This window comes from Erpetoichthys calabaricus, chromosome 3, assembly GCF_900747795.2.
Source record: "Erpetoichthys calabaricus chromosome 3, fErpCal1.3, whole genome shotgun sequence".
Classification (NCBI taxonomy): domain Eukaryota; kingdom Metazoa; phylum Chordata; class Cladistia; order Polypteriformes; family Polypteridae; genus Erpetoichthys; species Erpetoichthys calabaricus.
Genome location: NC_041396.2, coordinates 51,288,213 through 51,307,221, shown reverse-complemented (window position 1 = coordinate 51,307,221; position 19,009 = coordinate 51,288,213). Strand labels below are relative to the sequence as shown.

The 19,009-nt window shown below is 41.2% G+C and overlaps 1 protein-coding gene across 1 annotated transcript in view; it reads left to right on the top strand.

The window, feature by feature from the left end:
- Positions 1–76: 76 nt before the first annotated feature.
- The window catches only part of tnfrsf21 (tumor necrosis factor receptor superfamily, member 21), a 66,384-nt gene continuing 47,451 nt past the window's right edge, over positions 77–19,009 (top strand). Inside the window, exon 1 of the mRNA XM_028796809.2 lies at positions 77–695. Coding sequence (XP_028652642.1) covers positions 666–695 — 30 coding nt within the window. The 5' untranslated portion in view covers positions 77–665. The remainder of the gene's footprint in view (positions 696–19,009) is intronic.

Sequence of the window (19,009 nt, the reverse complement as noted above, 5' to 3'; positions counted from 1 at the left end):
GACAGTTCAGTGTTGCAAAGTTTCTCTGGTGGTGCTGAGTACTGAGTCTCAGTAACGCGAGCCACTCCATGTTTTTTTTTTTTGGGTTATTTCGCTATAAATGAGAGAGTGGGCGAGTTTCTAGAAAATCAACATGAGGAACGTGTCGACGTTCGAGATGGTCTCGCGTGCCCTCCTCCTGCCGCGTGCCGCCAGCCTGCGTGCCCTAGCAACGCGGAGCGGCAGAATTGGCCGGTCACTTGGAGGATTTCAGTGGTGACGTGAGCGCCTATATCCACTGCCGCCGCCGCCGCCTCCCTTAGGCGAGCACAACGCTTTTACCGCAGAGAGGCAGGGGGCCCCCATCGGCAGACCTGGAGAGACTTCCCGGCCGAAAGCTTTCACTTGCTAGACCGGCATAGCTATGGGAATTGGACCGGCCGGCTGCCAAAACCAGGCGCTCATTCCCTACTATCTCAAGCCGGTTCATTTCGTGACACTGACTTTTAAGAATTGCCGATGGAAGAAATATCACCAGTGATCGAATAACAAATATGAGGGTCAGCAAATGATGGTGTGCGCGGAGGGAAGATGTTGGCGCAGCACTTGAGTCAACGCGCAGTGGCATCCGCGGACGTCTAGAAATGGGCTTCGTTTGCGCTTCTTGCCTTTTCTAATTGCCGAAGATGATGGCCTGGCTTTCCTTGGGAGCGGCGGTGAGTATATGCCATTGGCATATTGCGATCGCGTGCTGCCCAACTACAGTCTTCTTTGTTCCCACTCGGTTTCCAGGTTAAATTCCGTTCCGAATGGAGAGGATATCTTTTACGTTTACCCTTGGCTAGAAGGTGGGGTGTGCATGGGGGGGGGCATTAGGGGGGGGATTGCACCCTAGCAAGCAAAACCTTCTAATTGCGACAAACAGTAGCCCTGTCATGAAAGATATTTGACATGATTGGCTTTTAAAGAGAAAGAGTGCCAGCTGCCACCGCACCCTGAGCTGCATTTCAGGTTACATTATTAATATTCCTGCCAAGACCCTCCAGATGCTGCAGCGTTAACAGTAAACACCAGCTTTTATGCTGTATGTGTCAGGCCAGACGGTGGTATCAGAAAAATGACGAATAATCATGGGTACACATGTGGCATGTATAGCATTTAGTCTCAGTGTTTTGTTTGTTTTCCTGATTAATATGCCAAGTAGTTAGGCATCTTGCTCTTTAAAAAGAAGCCATTATTGTCCTTTTGGTAACAACTCCCTCCATATACGAACAGAATTTTAATGTTTCAAACAAGCTGGATTAGATACACATTCATTTATCCACCCATTTTCAGAACACACCAAATTAAGTGTTGCGGTAATGGGTAGCCAGGGCAGGACACACACATCATTTCACTAACAGTTTGAATAAACCTTTACATTTGCTGATGTTTTTCTTTACATTTTTTACATAACGCTTTTTCTACCAAACATATTCTATCCATGTGCAATTGTTGGATTTTTTTTTTCTGAATATCCCACCTAATTTAAAAGCATAACATTCTCCAAACGACTTCATCAAATTCAGGGTCACAGGAGGGCAGATCTTACCTTTGCAGCACTAGATGCAAGGTAGGAAAACAGCTCTGGACAAGAGCATCAGTTCATCACAAGGCCTACACATACACAGTCACACAGGACCAGCCTGGAATTGTTAGTTAAGAAAACCTGCACTTCTTTGGGAATGTGAGAGGGTAAAGCGCTCACAAACAATGGAAGAATGTACAAATTTACATGTGCTAATGCTAACCCATGAGTGACATCAGGAAAATGTTCTTAGGTTAAGGATTTGTCAAAGGTGAAAGGCTGTAGCCATTACAAATGTCCATGAACTGAGATTAAACTTTTTTTTTAAAGAGATACTGTATACACAGTCACTGAGCAAATTAATTGGAACACCTGCATATCCATGCAATTATCTAAAAAGTCTAAATATGCCTAAATTAATGCATATACAGCTTCAGTTAATGCTCATATTAAACACCAGAATGGGGAAAAATTAGAACTCATTGATTTTGATCATGGCATGATTGTTGGTGTCAGGCAGGCTGGTTTGAGTATTTCTGTATTTGGTGATCTCTTGAGATTCTCACACACAACAGTCTCTACATTTTGCTCAAAATGGTGACAAAAATTTTAAAAATCCAGATTAAATGCCTTGTTAGTGACAGAGATCAGAAGAGAATGGTCAGACTGGCCAGCTAACTCTGATAACCACTCTGTACCAATGTGGTGAGCAGAATGCTCCATATGTCAAACCTTGAGGCAGATGGACTACAACAGAAGACTACATCAGGTTTTACTCCACTTAGACAAAAACTCAACCTGCCTTGTGTCAGCAGTCCAGGCTAGTGGTGGTGTAATGGTGTGGGGAGTGTTTTCTTAGTACACGGGCCCATTAATATCAATCAGTCATTGCTTGAATGCACCATGGTGATAATGCACCATGTCACAAAGCAAAAGTCATCTCACACTGGCTTCAAGGACTTGGCAATGAGTTCAGTGTTTTTCAGTAGCCATTCCAGTCGCCGAATCTGAATCCAGAAGAACACCTTTAGGATGTGGTAGAATGTGAGATTCGCAGCATGAATGTGTTGCTGACAAATCTGCAGAAAACATCATAAATTAATTCCACCAGGGGGGGTAAACGTTAATATTTAACATTATACATAGTTATTGTCTTGTTTTTTTCACCTGTATTATTATCATTCTTTAATTTAATATTATTTATTGTATCAGTATGCTGCTGCTGAAGAATGTGAATTTCCCATCGGGATTAATAAAGTATCTATCTATCTATCTATCTATCTATCTATCTATCTATCTATCTATCTATCTATCTATCTATCTATCTATCTATCTATCTATCTATCTATCTATCTATCTATCTAAATCTGTCATGTCAACGTGGACCAGAATCTCAAATGAATTTTTCCTGCATCTTGTGGAACCCATGCCACAAAGAACTGAGGCTGTTTTGATAGCAAAATGAAGCATCACCCAGTATTAGTATAGTGTTCCTAGTAATTTTCACAGTAAGTTTGTGCATTCGTTTTATTTTTAAAAAATTCAGTTATGACAAACTATTTAAACCCTTAGACAGCTTTTACAATTTACTTTCACAGCTCTTTAAAGCAGTGAGACCTACTGTACACTTTAGAAAGAAAAGTAATGAAAATGGTAAATAATTGGTATGAGAGAAAATGGATTGTTAATGTATATATTTTAAACATTTATACTGAAAAGCTCAATTAAGGATAAAATAGTGACAGTATATTAACAAGCTCCATGTGTGGCCCTCCTGTTCAATTTTCAATTGTGGTGTATTCTATTCATTTATTTTCTGATATTATGTATTCCAGTTGAAGGTTATGAGGAGTCGAAGCCTATGCAGGCTTCATCCGGTATTGGCAAATTAACGTAACAGTGCATGTTTTTGAGGTGTGAGTGTGGTAGGGGGCTGGCGTACCTGTAGAAGGGGCCCAAATTTTTTTACTTGGGAAGCAGAAAGTAAAGTCAATGCAAACAATAAATCGTAAAGACCCTTAGGTATTTAAAGCATGCTAGAAAAAAAATCTTTGAAAATCACAAAATGTGACAAAAGTAAGCAAAAATATCCGTTATTGAATATTCATTTGATCAATTGACTTACTGTAAGTAGTCAACAAAAAAGTATGACTGAATAGCTAAATAGTACAGTATGTAGTAACACAGACAGCAACACTCTAACAGGAGGAAACTAGTGAGGTATGTCATTTGCAGGCTCCTATTATATTTGACCTACTGTATAAATCTGAAATGGGACAAAGTTTGTATGTGTCAACACTTTCTTTGTCCAGAGCCGGCCCTAAACAATTTCGGCCCGAAGCAGACTGATACTACGGGGCCCGACCCCTACCGCTAGGGGGTCTGGGGCAGAGCCCCGGCCGCCAAGCGATTTCCTGCATTCTAAGCTGCAGAAATGCATTTTCCCGGCATCTACAACCATCACTTTTTGACGATTTCTGTTTGACACTGACAAGCGTAACCATAACACACTGACAGGAGCCAAATTCGCAGGCTGTCAGCGCAGACTGTTGTACAAGGCCCTGAGTGAAGGGTATGAGTGATGGAGGTCGGAGTGGGCCCGCATAAATGTCTTTAGTGAAGACATTTGGAATACAATAATTTCAAACTGTGGAAATTCGGCAAGGCCTAACTACTATCTACAAGACGTTTTTTCTAACAAAGTGGAAATATATTGATATGAAGGAAAGTGATGGCTTTACAAAGACAAGGGCCCCTTTTATGCTCTGTCGAGAATGCAATGCGGCGGAGCGGCCCTGACTGAAGCGTAAGTGGCCGCCTACTGAGGACAGAGGCACAGATGAGCCGTGGAGGCGGCAACAGGCGCGCGGGCCTGAGTGAAGCGTAATGAAGATTGGAGTGCCGAGTGGAGATGTCCACGTGGAGTAATTAGGTGATGGAATATGTTGCCCGTGAATTATATATATAAAAAATTAGTAATAGAAGTTGGAGTGAAGGAGTCTGTTGCTCCATTGGGCCCTCCGCAGCAGCGTCGCATCACAAGAAAAAAAAACCTTGGGCACAGTGGGCCCGTTCGCTTCGCCCTAAAGCCAGCTCTGCTTTGTCTCCACTCTAACTTGGCCTGAGATGTGCAGTATTAAATTGAAATAAATACGTGTGTAGGGAGCTATTTGTTTTGGCACAAAGGCCAGACTTGAATTGTTTATTTGTTAATGCATAACTGTTTATTGGCTAAAATACTAGGTAATTTGCCGTATACAATAAGCACCATCTCTAAGTTCAAGTATTGTGAAAATAGTTTTATCTTATTGAAATTGTTTTTATTGTGCAGAGTTGGAAATCCTTTTATAATTATTGGAAAATATATGAAGACTGACTGAAATGTTTTACATACAGTATATTCCTATTGTTCCACATCTGGAGAGTCTTTGGGATTGGAGGTCTTTTCTTTTAAAACATAACCTTCTTCACTCTCTATACATTCTAAAACCTCTTCAAAGTTGAGTTGTGCTGCAGTACACCTTTTGATATCATCTTCATAGCAACATTATTCATCAAATGAAAATTTACTTCCTTCTAAAATTTTTGTGATGGGACTTATTGCCATATCCTGAATACCACTGCTCTACTCAATGCATCTGGTCAGCATTTCAGTTGTTTCTTTACCACTTTTCTTGAGCTTTACACAAAATTCAATTAACACATCTCTGTTGGACAAGTGAAGTCAGAACAGTTTAGCAGTTGAAATATTGGTATTGATAACCCAATGAGTAAAAAGCAAGTATCTCTGCTACTGGTGTATAGTTACAAGGCCTAGATCTTCACAGACCAATCGTTACACTACTGCATCTAACATTGAATCTGTGCAATACAATCAGTCTTGAAAATGTTTGAGTCTGCCCTTGCATATAACAAATGCACAGAATGAAATGGTTCTAACTTCAGCCCACCTCAATCTGTACACTTGTGACACTCACAACACATCCATCATCATTGTCATTCTCAAAAGTCAAAATAGTGTTGGCCAGTTTATTGAGCTAAAAAGAAAGATCAACAAGGTGTACTTGGAGATAGAGTAAGAGTTAGAAATTAACATCTTTGCGAGTTTGTTGCAGCTTTCTCTGTCATTAGCTATCATCACAGTTAACTGGCAAGGTATGAAATGAACCAGTGTGATTACGATTTTTGTTTAATTGATACGCACAGAACATGCTAATGCAAATCTCTGTAATAAAGTACTTACAAGTAACAAACAGACCTATGTTTGATCACTGCTGAACAAGCGGCGCCTTGGAATGTCTATGTCAAGAATAACACAATTGTATGGCCATGTCACGAGTGAAGTTTGTAGGCATTGTGAACTGCAGTCAATTGGACAAACCCAGAAGAAAAAATGTTCAGTCTGGTAAAGAATAGAATGGGTGAAATTTCTTTCAAAAGACAAAGATCATAAACACAATACAAAGTTACTGCTTGAAAAGTTAAAATGCATGTCCTCAAATGCCCAGTAAGGTTTCTCACCTAAACAGTATTAAAAAGCTAAAAAATGCTGTATGTAAGATTTTACAAATTAGAGGAGCCCCTTCTGTTCATCAAGTTCTTTCAACATTTTGAGACGTGGTAGTTTGTTTAAATTCCTTTCATTTTTTTGTGAAGAAGAGCTTCCTGATTTCCTGCTTGATTGCTCTTTTCAAATTAATTAATTAATTTCAAAATTTAAAAATATTTGAAGATATTGTGATCCACAGATTCTGAAAGTTACGTTTGTATCATTAGATGTACAAAACATATACACTACCTTTAAGCTAAATTCTCAGTTGTAAAAATACCAATCTTCCATATTAGGTAGAATGATTTAAAAGGTAGATGTCCATTAGTAATCTCAATAAATTGACCAGGATTTAGCAAATCTGCCAAAAACTTTGGGGTAAAAGGTTTCCCAAGACAGTGATCAGAAATAAGGATACAAAACACACACATAACTTAAATTACTGCCATAGTTTCACCTAATGTTTAATTGACAAGTTTAAATGTATTTATTGTCATGATAGGATAATAGTGTAATATTATAGTGTTTAGGATAATAGTGTAATATTATAGTGTTTACTATTTTTATTTTGTCAAACACAAGTTAGCTTATTCAAAAATAACACATACATTTGAACTCTTTCAGTTATATAACAATATACAAAGTTCATTTTATAATAAAAGAATGAGTATTGGAAAAAGAAATGTTGAAATAAGTAGGTCAGCAATTTTATTGTTCACATATACTGTATAGCCCCTAGCAATATCATTTCTTTTTTTCTTTGAAAAGGTCTTTTCAGAGTTTCCTGCCACGGTGTTGTGGTCACTTACTCAACTGCAGGTGTTTCCTGTTAAAGTAAGACTAAGTGAAATTAAGGGAAAAACTAGACATCAGTGATGAGTCAGCTTGACCTTGACCAGCTGATTCAACTCTGAGGTCTCTCGATCGAATGAGTGTAAACATAGAAAACTCTGTATGTATGAAAATGATCTAATCAGATTTATTCAGAGGTTTTGCAGGCTCGATAAATGTGTAATTTAATACAGAGCTCATTCATACATTTAATAGGTTCTTGGACATTTGCACAGGGGTTCCATTTTTCAAAGGGTATTTCACCTTTACAAAACCTGTCGCTCTGTTCAAAATGTTCTTTAATGCCTTAAGGTTTTGTTCTATTTCAGTAGATTATTATTGCAATGGTTAGCGCTGTAGTGAAAAGTCAAGTTATAATCCTAGCCAGCCCGGACACAGTTTTAATAGAAAATGTGTGTCTGGATGCATTTTCTCTGAGTACTGTGATGTGCTTCAAAGGTGATTGGGTTAGATTAACTATGGCCTATAAATTCGCTGTGAAGAAGTGAATGTGGATGTAAGCATGAGTGTGAGTCTTGCAGATGGCCAGTGCCTCATCCACGGCTGTTTCCTGCTTTGCTTTCAGTCACAGGTTTCTGCCTTCCACATTCTTTTATTGAAGTTAGGGGTTTTCGCCCCCTGTTTGCTTTGCTCGCCCAACCCCCACCCCTGCCTGCACTACACACCAACCACTTCGCATCTCTGCCGCTCGCGTTGTGAAGAGGGGGGCTGAACGCACCCCAAGGAGACGCGATCACTCCTCTGATACCCCCTTTTAAATGGTGATACAATGGGAAACACATAGTTTTTTTGTTACCTCCTCTTTGCTCAAGCTGCTGCTGCTGCTGCATTACGTGTGGCACACTTCTGTCATATCACCTATGTTTATATGTTCAATCTCTTTTTGCTTTTACCTTTTCATCAATATCACATAAAAAAAACATAAATAATAAAATACAGAAACTGCTACCAGTAATGTAGATGTGATTCTGTTATTGTATATTTTCTGTTGATATTAAAATTGTGTTACTAAATTCAACTTCTCTAACTGTTCTTATACATTTGGTAAAATATTTTTATTATACAGTATTTTGCCAACCCCTGGGCCTACGCTACACATTAGCCTGTTTGCGGATGTACAATATAAACAGATTTTTATTTTCATGGGAATTGTTACATATGCATAGTAGAACTAACTATTTTACATTACAGTGAGTAATTAACCTCACAGGTGGCGCAGTGGTAGTGCTGCTGCTTTGCAGTAAGGAGACTGTGGAAGATTGTGGGTTCGCTTCCCGGTTCCTCCCTGTGTGGATAGCGCTTTGAGTACTGAGAAAAGCGCTATATAAATGTAATGAATTATAACCATATTAAAAAATAGTAAAACGTAATAATTTGAAAGTAAATTATGTTTCATGTTGCGTTACAGTTATTCGTTGCATAATACGATTTCGTTCTATTTGCCTTTAAATTAACATGCAAATACTTTTTAAACTTGCACTTTTACTGTAAAACGTCAGTAAAAACTATTTTTGAATTACATTTTTGTCAATATTGCATTGAATTTTGATTCTGTGTTTGGACTTTCATTGTGACAACGCAACGTATAACTGCCCGTGATTGAATTTCGTTTCTTTCTCTCTATTAAATAAAATGACGTTTTCGATTGGCATATCAAGATCTCCTTTGTTGTCTAATGTTATCCGCGGAAGATTTACTACATTACCTTACTTGGATAAATCCTTCTTTCTACAGTAATTCGTGCAGAGGAAGACCGGATGGTGTTAATGGTTGTAGATATTCTTTGGGATATTGTAAGTCGATGTTTTCATGTTCTGCACGATCACCACCAACTGTTTCAGCATAGTCTATTGATACTCATTTAACCAATTTGCCATGTAAACGATACACATTTTTGGCGTTAATTTGTTTGACTTCATCGTTTCTCGGTGTTAGGATTGCCCATGTGCTCATTTTTTCTGTTGATAACCCTTCGTGATGAAATTCTTCAATAAGATTTGGACATAATACGTCTTCTTTAACTGGGAACTTAAAGTGAGGAAAACATTAAAATTTATAAGAGTTGAGAGAGCAGGAACTTTGTATGTCAAAAGCATTCATACGAATGAGAGGTGAGAGGACTGTGTACGTGGCTGAATATGGTTGAGTGGAGGGCATGACTTGAAAAAATCTCATGGCCAAAGTCTTGTCTCGTGGGACTTGAAACAATCTCTTGAAAAAAGTCTCGTTTCGTCCCAGGATTTTTTTATATAATAGAGATTTGATAAATATCATCATGTACTTATTTTATCAATTCATCCATTTTTGATCTTGCTTAATCCAGTTTTGCAGCATTTGGTGCAAGTTACAAATTGCTGGTCCATAGCAGAGCGCACTTCCACTCACCAGGCTAATTGTGAGTTGAAAACTGATCTAACACACATGTCTTTGGGTAATGAGAAAAAAAATAGAAGACATATAAAAAAAAAAACAGTCTCCTGGTTCATTTGGGCAGCAGACTAAATACTATAACACTATGCCATCCATAGTTATCCTAAGAATTCCCTAAAATATTCCATAACTGTATTTTTAACAAAGATTAAAACTTCAGATTGGACCAATAAAATGACATTTAGTACTAAGATTCTTATGGAGTAAGAGATTTGTAATTGCTTCAGAATCATATCAACTAAGGTGTTTGTTAATAATACAGTGGAACCTCGGTTCACGAATGTCTCTGAACACGTACAAATCAGGTTACGACCAAAAAGTTTGCCAAACTTTTGCATCTGTTCACGACCACACACTCGGTATGCGAACAAGCCAATTTCCCTTTCGGTTTGTGCATGCCGATAATTTCCGCACATGTTCAGTCTCTCCCTGTGCAGCTAGCGAGAGAGAGAGAGCGTGAGCGAGAGAGAGAGAGCGTGAGCGAGTGAGTGAGCGAGAGAGAGAGAGACACACACACACACACACGCGCGCGCGCGCGCGCGTGAGAGAGAGAGAGAGGGAGGGCTGGCCACATAAGGCAGTGAAGGCAGTTAAAGAATGCACCGGGCTTGATTTTAAAGAGACTGATTCGAGCATTGTTTTAACCTCGTTGTATTTAATGAAGACTTTTTTCTATTGGATTTTAACCTCCACTTCACTTCTGTTTACAGTGATCGGTTCGTAGCGTGCATTGTTGCAATGTTACTTTTCTTGGTTGTTTATTAAATTACGGATTTTTCAAATGTTAATTTTTTTCCCTGTGCTTAAAACTCATTAAAAAAAAAGTGTTTTTAGCGAACGGTTCGTAGCGCTATAGCATGCACTCTTGCAATGTTAGTTTTCTCTGTTGTTCAAGATTTTCTCATTTTTATTCAATGTTTTTACATTTAGTTTACTATTACGTTGTGCATTCTACGGTATTATTAACTATATTTGTGCTTAAAAATCTTAAAAAAAATATATTTACATACAGTTCGTACGGTCTGGAACGGATTAATTGTATTTACATACAATCCTATGGGGGAAATTACTTCAGGTCACGACCAAATCGGGTTACGACCAGAGTTTTGGAACGAATTACGGCCGTGACCCGAGGTTCCACTGTATACTGAAAAAAGAAGCATATGTTCTGAATTGAAAAAAACTATAGTTACATCTTGTTTACTTTCACAAAAAGTTGTTAACTTGTTTTCAACCCTTTGAAAAAGGAATACAGTTTTTTCAGTAAAGCAGTGGGAGGTCCAGATGAAAAATGCCTAATTAGGTCACCCTTCAAAAGCAAGGATGCTGCAGTCAGGTGTGTCATGTGTCAGGGTTGCTAGGCAGTAGGGATTAGGCCTGCTCCACTGGGTTCTTACTGCAGACAAGGTTTCAGCACTCCAGCAGGACAGATGGGGGCAAGATCGGGTTGCCAGATCTTGAGTGACAGAGCAGGACCGATGCATCAGACTGGTCTATCTTACAGGTAGTTCCAGATCCATTACCTACACTCCTGCTAAAACTGTTAACAGACATATTAGTGACAGAGCAGTAATGCATGGGTCACATAAAAGCCAAGAAAAAACTGACAGAGGCCCTCTGCTGATACTTCCAACATGACCTGCCTCTACAGCTGGACAATGCCAAACAGCTGTGGACAGAGGTGTCCTGAGGAATGTATGCTAGTGTGCAAGAGCTGTCTTCTTTCCTGACCTAAATTCCACAGAGCACCTTTGGGATGCTGTGTATTGCTACATTCAGTGCCTTGACCCTCTGTCTTCCAGTGACTATCCGCTATGACTGGCCTTTCTGCAGGAATGAAATAACATCACACCACTGCAGATTTAGAAGCTTATTGGCTCTGTGCACCAGAGGGTGGCAGAAGTGTCAAGCAGTGGTGACTGCAGGTAGAGGTCACACAGGATACTGGAGGCCAGCAAGACGCACTGTTATTTTTGTTGTTGTACTGTTTTACTTTCTGATTATTTTCATATTTTTGTTGTCATTTGAGCATTGAAGATTGAAATTTCAGTAATCAACATGTTTTGCATTCTTTTCTCTCTATTAGTATGTGTATAGATAAGTAGATGACCCTTAAATTTATCCATCCATCCATCCATTGTCTCCCGCTTATCCGAGGTCGGGTCGCGGGGGCAGCAGCTTGAGCAGAGATGCCCAGACTTCCCTCTCCCCGGCCACTTCTTCTAGCTCTTCCGGGAGAATCCCAAGGCGTTCCCAGGCCAGTCGAGAGACATAGTCCCTCCAGCGTGTCCTGGGTCTTCCCCGGGGCCTCCTCCCTGTTGGACGTGCCTGGAACACCTCACCAGGGAGGCGTCCAGGAGGCATCCTGATCAGATGCCCGAGCCACCTCATCTGACTCCTCTCGATGCGGAGGAGCAGCGGCTCTACTCTGAGCCCCTCCCGGATGACTGAGCTTCTCACCCTATCTTTAAGGGAAAGCCCAGACACCCTGCGGAGGAAACTCATTTCAGCCGCTTGTATTCGCGATCTCGTTCTTTCGGTCACTACCCATAGCTCATGACCATAGGTGAGGGTAGGAACATAGATCGACTGGTAAATTGAGAGCTTCGCCTTGCGGCTCAGCTCCTTTTTCACCACGACAGACCGATGCAGCGCCCGCATTACTGCGGATGCCGCACCGATCCGCCTGTCGATCTCACGCTCCATTCTTCCCTCACTCGTGAACAAGACCCCGAGATACTTGAACTCCTCCACTTGGGGCAGGATCTTGCTACCAACCCTGAGAGGGCACTCCACCCTTTTCCGGCTGAGGACCATGGTCTCGGATTTGGAGGTGCTGATTCTCATCCCAGCCGCTTCACACTCGGCTGCGAACCGATCCAGAGAGAGCTGAAGATCACGGCCTGATGAAGCAAACAGGACAACATCATCTGCAAAAAGCAGTGACCCAATCCTGAGCCCACCAAACTGGACCCCCTCAACACCCTGGCTGCGCCTAGAAATTCTGTCCATAAAAGATATGAACAGAATCGGTGACAAAGGGCAGCCCTGGCGGAGTCCAACTCTCACTGGAAACGGGTTCGACTTACTGCCGGCAATGCGGACCAAGGTCTGGCACCGATCGTACAGGGACTGAACAGCCCTTATCAGGGGGGCCGGTACCCCATACTCTCGGAGTACCCCCCACAGGATTCCCTGAGGGACGGTGAGAGGCGCCGAGCAGGTGTGGGTATACTTATTGCCCCCCAACTTGGAGCCTGTACATTGGGGTTTACCCCGGTGGACGAGAGGGTAGCCTCCCTTCGCCTTCGGGTGGGGGGACGGGTCCTAACTGTTGTTTGTGCATATGCACCGAACAGCAGTTCGGAGTACCCACCCTTTTTGGAGTCCCTGGAGGGGGTGCTAGAGGGCATACCTTCTGGGGACTCCCTCGTTCTGCTGGGAGACTTCAATGCTCACGTGGGCAATGACAGTGAGACCTGGAAGGGCGTGATTGGGAGGAATGCCCCCCCCGATCTGAACCCGAGCGGTGTTTTGTTATTGGACTTCTGTGCTCGTCACGGATTGTCCATAACGAACACCATGTTCAAGCATAGGGGTGTTCATATGTGCACTTGGCACCAGGACACCCTAGGCCTCAGTTCGATGATAGACTTTGTGGTCGTGTCGTCGGACTTGCGGCCACATGTCTTGGACACTCGGGTGAAGAGAGGGGCGGAGCTGTCAACTGATCACCACCTGGTGGTGAGTTGGCTTCGATGGTGGGGGAGGATGCCGGTCAGGCGTGGTAGGCCCAAACGTGTTGTGAGGGTCTGCTGGGAACGTCTGGCAGAGCCCCCTGTCAGAAGTAGCTTCAACTCCCACCTCCGGCAGAACTTCGACCACATCCCGAGGGAGGTGGGGGACATTGAGTCCGAATGGGCCATGTTCCGTGCCTCTATTGTTGAGGCAGCTGACCGGAGCTGTGGCCGTAAGGTGGTCGGTGCCTGTCGTGGCGGTAATCCCCGAACCCGCTGGTGGACACCGGCGGTGAAGGATGCCGTCAAGCTGAAGAAGGAGTCCTACAGGACCCTTTTGTCCTGTGGGACCCCGGAGGCAGCTGATAGGTACCGGCAGGCCAAACGGAATGCGGCTTTGGTGGTTGCTGAGGCAAAAACTCGGGCGTGGGAGGAGTTTGGGGAGGCCATGGAGAATGACTTTCGGACGGCTTCGAGGAGATTCTGGTCCACCATCCGGCGTCTCAGGAAGGGGAAGCAGTGCAGTGTCAACACTGTATATGGTGGGGATGGTGCGCTGCTGACCTCGACTCGGGATGTTGTGGGTCGGTGGGGGGAATACTTCGAAGACCTCCTCAATCCCATTAACATGCCTTCCAATGAGGAAGCAGAGCCTGGGGACTCAGAGGTGGGCTCCCCCATCTCTGGGACTGAGGTCACCGAGGTGGTCAAAAAACTCCTTGGTGGTAGGGCCCCGGGGGTGGATGAGATACGCCCGGAGTTCCTCAAGGCTCTGGATGTTGTAGGACTGTCTTGGCTGACACGCCTCTGCAACATCGCATGGACATCAGGGACAGTGCCTCTGGATTGGCAGACCGGGGTGGTGGTCCCCCTCTTTAAGAAGGGGGATCGGAGGGTGTGTTCCAACTACAGAGGGATCACACTCCTCAGCCTCCCTGGAAAAGTCTATTCAGGGGTCCTGGAGAGGAGGGTCCGTCGGATAGTCGAGCCTCGGATTCAGGAGGAACAATGTGGTTTTCATCCTGGTCGCGGAACAGTGGACCAGCTCTGTACCCTTAGCAGGGTCCTGGAGGGTGCATGGGAGTTTGCCCAACCAGTCTACATGTGTTTTGTGGACTTAGAAAAGGCATTCGACCGTGTCCCTCGGGGAATCCTGTGGGGGGTACTCCGAGAGTATGGGGTACCGGCCCCCCTGATAAGGGCTGTTCAGTCCCTGTACGATCGGTGCCAGAGCTTGGTCCGCATTGCCCTTAAATTTAAATTCTGTGTAATTCATTAACTAGCCTTTGAACAAAAATGTAGCAACAGTAGATAAGCAGGTATGGCAACCCAGGGTTCACCCAGCTCCTGCTGCATTTAAAGATTTTGGGTCTCATTTTGAACTTCACAATAAAACATACCAATGAACAAGAACTGAGTCACACCAGCTGTTAAGTGTAAATCTGTGTGAGTGATGAGATTTTATGGATTCACAGTAATGCAAATTGTAATTCAGACCCAGCAGGATGCACACCAAATGGTAATGTCCTATCCTATGTACATTAGTGTTTAAAAGTTTGGTATCACCCAGATCGTTTTATGTTTTCGATAAAAAGCTGATACGTTATCAAGGTACCATTAAATTAATTTAAAAATATAGTAAAGACATTACTAATGTATCAAATTCTTATTATTGCTTTGAAAAGACCGCTTTATAATTTATTATTCAAATATGGCTACAAAGCTCCATTTTCAACAGCCATTACTGCAGTGTCCTAATGATAAACTCTCTTAGCTAATATTAATTAAACATGTTTAAATGCTAATTGGTTATTGGAGAAACCTTTATATTTGTCTTATTATCCCTGAAAACTGTTATTCTGTTCTATAAATCAAATAACTGGTCTTTCATTGGGTTGTAAAAAAGGTACTAAAATTTCCAAAGTTCAATTAAGGGTTCAAACATGGCCAAAACGAAACAGCTTTCTTAAGAAATAAGTTGATCTATTGTTGTTTTGTGAAGTGAAGTTATTCCTTGTGAGAGGCTGCCAAGAAATTAAAGAGTTCATGCAAAGGTGTCTACTAATATATGAAGATGGCAAACTGGATCTAATCAGGATATATAAAGAAAAAGAAGGATCAGATGCTCAACTGCATCTTTTTAAATTTTTTTAAATTATATAGAATTGCTAGACTTGCCAGGAGAAGCAAATTCTATCTTGAGATTTGGCTTTTTATTTGGCCTAATGGAATTAGCCAGTCTGGAAAAAAATGAAATAATGAATACTATAAGGTTGTTGTGAAACGGTGACACAAAAATGGGGAAAAAGGTGAAAGCCCCCCAAAAGACCCACAAACCAGGCTGGAAGTCTTCACTACTAAAGATAGGCCTAATCCCAGCCAACCTGCCCCCAGCCTCAACAGGCAGGCTTCAGCCTGCACTAGCCCAAAAAGGGACACTGGCTATAAACAGTTCAAAAACTCCTAGATATACAACATACACTAAATGCTCATGAAGGGGGAGGTAAGGAAACTGTACTCTTGAGAGACAAGACCAACGTGAGGATTTTTATAAATTAATTATTTTTAAATAAGAAAAGGGAAGCAAAAAGAATAAGGGGAAAATAGAGAAGGAGGGCGCAAAAATGGTTTGCCTAAAAAGGTAACCCCTAGGCTGACAAGTTGAAAAAGCAAAATCCTATAATCAGAAATAAAAAATGATGTGAAAAATAATAAAGTAAAAACGAACAATCCTAAACATAACTTCTTACTATCAATTAATCAATCAATGAACCTCTATGGAAAACAAACTCCTACACCTAAATGTAAGGGCTAAGTGCGGTTGTAGCAACAGTGATGTTTTGGTGGTCTCGCCTCTAGGGTTTCCACCCAAAAAACACAAGTAACACAGTTAAATACATTAATACTAAATGATACATAAACATATCAGTATTTACAAAAATACAAAAAGCACATGAAAAAATGATAATAACTCAAAAACAACAAAATAATAAAACAGAAAAGTATGTAAACCAGGGAACAAATGCAGGCTAAAACATAAAGTTGGCTTTGAAACAGACTGGCATTTTCAAAAGGTTGAATCTAATTTAATATTACCTCATCTTTGCAGTGAATTTCAGCTTCTTTTCAATAATTCAAACAATACAATTAAGCCATTCATTTATAAATGTATTGTGCCTCTTGTCTGGCAGCCTTCCTAATAGCAGCTAACAATAAGAGTACAGTTTTAGATTATGTCATATCATCAAGCACTGCTGGCTTAATGTCTGCTTAAGCAATTCCTCTCCCATATTTACAAGAATCTGGGAATCTGGGATGTTCTTATATGGTTTAAATATATTACTTTGTATTTGTATAAAGAAATCAGGACCAGTAAACTTGCTTCACCTTTATTGTCATCTGTAGAAAGTATAATATGTATAGGTATACTTATAGGTACAGTATAGGTATGTACTTGCATGTCTGTCACAGACCAGTGCCACTGATTTAATAAAACAATGGCAACGACACAGACAGTGAATACAATACGTACAAGAGCACACATCAAGTATTCTATGGATATAGACAGCCTAAATATAGTGGTGTGAGTGCTAATTGTCCTGGGACAAAAGTGAATACAGAGGATGGCTGAGGTCTTGGGCAGCATGAGTTATAGACGTCCTGAACAGAACAGAGCTTTGTGCCAGTAATATTCTGTGCTGACCTCAACACACTCTGCAGTGCTTTGTGGTGCCAAGCTCTGCAGGTGCTGTACCAGCATGGTATGCAATCATTGAGCACAGACTGCATGGTAAACCTGTAGAGGTTGGTGTGCATAGATAAATACATCCAGGACTTCCTCAGATATGTAAGGATGTAAAGGCTCTGAGCTTTTTTGACAGTAGTTGAGATGTGTTGTGCCCATTTTAAGTTATTAAAGGTGGAAGGTCTTACAGATTTTAAATGGCTGACTTTTCCTTGGGGGTAGGTCTATTATCAGTTCCTTGGTTTTACTTAGTTTGTCTACTGTTTATGAAATATAATTAAGCATTTGACACTGTTGTTCTTTTAAAGCTGATTCCCATTTCCCTACATTTGTACATTACTCCCAGCCTCTACAAATCAATTTTAGACTTTCTAACTGGTAGACTCCAGCATGTATGTATTGATGGCATCATTTTCTCCATACTGACCCTCATTACAGGTGTCCTGCAGGGTGGAGTGCTGAGCACCATGCTATATTCCTTGTTCAACCTTAATTATGCCTGTGTGGTTCAGAAGCAGCACTCCAACTCCATTCATTAAATTTGCCAATGATATCCACCATCGTTGGCCTGATTATTTGCAATGAGGAGAAGAGATCTACCTTCTGATATTTCAGTGGCAAGACAACAAGCTCTACCACAATATTATAGTGTTGTTGTCAATAAGTTTAATGAAGCAAAATGGAAATAATCTAAACTATGTAGAATACTGTATTAAAAGTGGCCTAGCACTTGACCCATTAAGAGTAACACGACTAAAACCAAACAGGTTTTATTTTTTAGTGCAATCTCCATGGACACTAACACATTTTTTTATAATGCTGAAAAAAATATTCTAAGCAACTTCAAGCAATTTATCTCACCTGCACAGCCACTCGTCTGTAACTGACTTGACGTCTTTATCACTAGCATAAAGCAGTGTGTCCCACTGAGGTAGTCCTTCAGACTAGGGAATAGGTGGAAAGAGCTTGGTCACGAGAATAGGGTAGGTGTGGCATCTCTTTGTACCCATACTTCTACAGAGCAATACTTGCTGCTTGTAGGGTGCGAGTAGAAGAAGGATGGTTGACAGCTTTCCATGTAATGTTGACCATTTTGGGGCCCTTTCAAGAAATGCATAAATATGAACTATGCCCTCATTATCATTAAAACATTTGCACATGATATGTACTTTAAATTTCTTTGGTGCTGAAGAATTATCACACTTCCATCATTTCCATTTTGTTGAACTATTGCTCATAGTGATGTATCCATGTTTCCCAGTCTGTATTCAGTAGCTTGCAATTATCCTTGGAACTTTAGATGCTTCATTTCAAGTGTCAACATTCTGGGTACCCAATGTGCATTGTTCATAAAGAACGGATAACTAATCCTTTTAGTGTTGGTTATTTAATGCACCACCTCTCTCAAATCTCAGTTATGGCTGGTCTACAATGGCAGCAGTTTCTCATGTTGTTGTTAAAAGTAATCTTTAATAAGGGATTTCCTACCTCAGAATTGTGCAGTTGATCTCAAACTGTGCCTGTGGATTATAAAGGAGTTGAGTTCAGCACTGTACACATCGACTATGCAAGACTGAATCTCCTGCATTGTGTTTAATCACGAGCATTAGAAATTCAGTGATATCACAATAATTGATTTTGCAGTTTGCAGCAATCTTGGGCTATTAAGAAAATCAGTACTCAAAAATACCACTTTCAGGTTCAGGCTCAAAACCTTTAGGTTTTCTCTTGTATGCAACTTTTAATTATAAAGACAAAGAAATTGCCTGAATAGTTTATTCATTTTTTGAGGTTTTGCCATTCATATATGAAAATTCTATTAATAACTAAACATTAACATGTTTGAAAAACATTTGACATTAAACAGAACAAACTGATTAATTTGTCAGTCATCAGAACAGTGTAACTTACGACATGAATTGTATCATTGTGAAGTTTGCATGCTCTACCTTTGTGTGCGTGTGTGTGAGCTTTTTTTGGTGTCCAGCTTTCCTCCCACAGTGCAGTCCAGTATTTCGCAACTATAATGAGTGTGTGAGTGCCCTGTGATGGACTGGTGCCCACTCCTGGGTTTGTTTTCCAGTTTTACCCACTGCTGTCAGGAAACACTCTGTCTCCCTGTAACATGTAAATAAGATGGAATGTGAGGA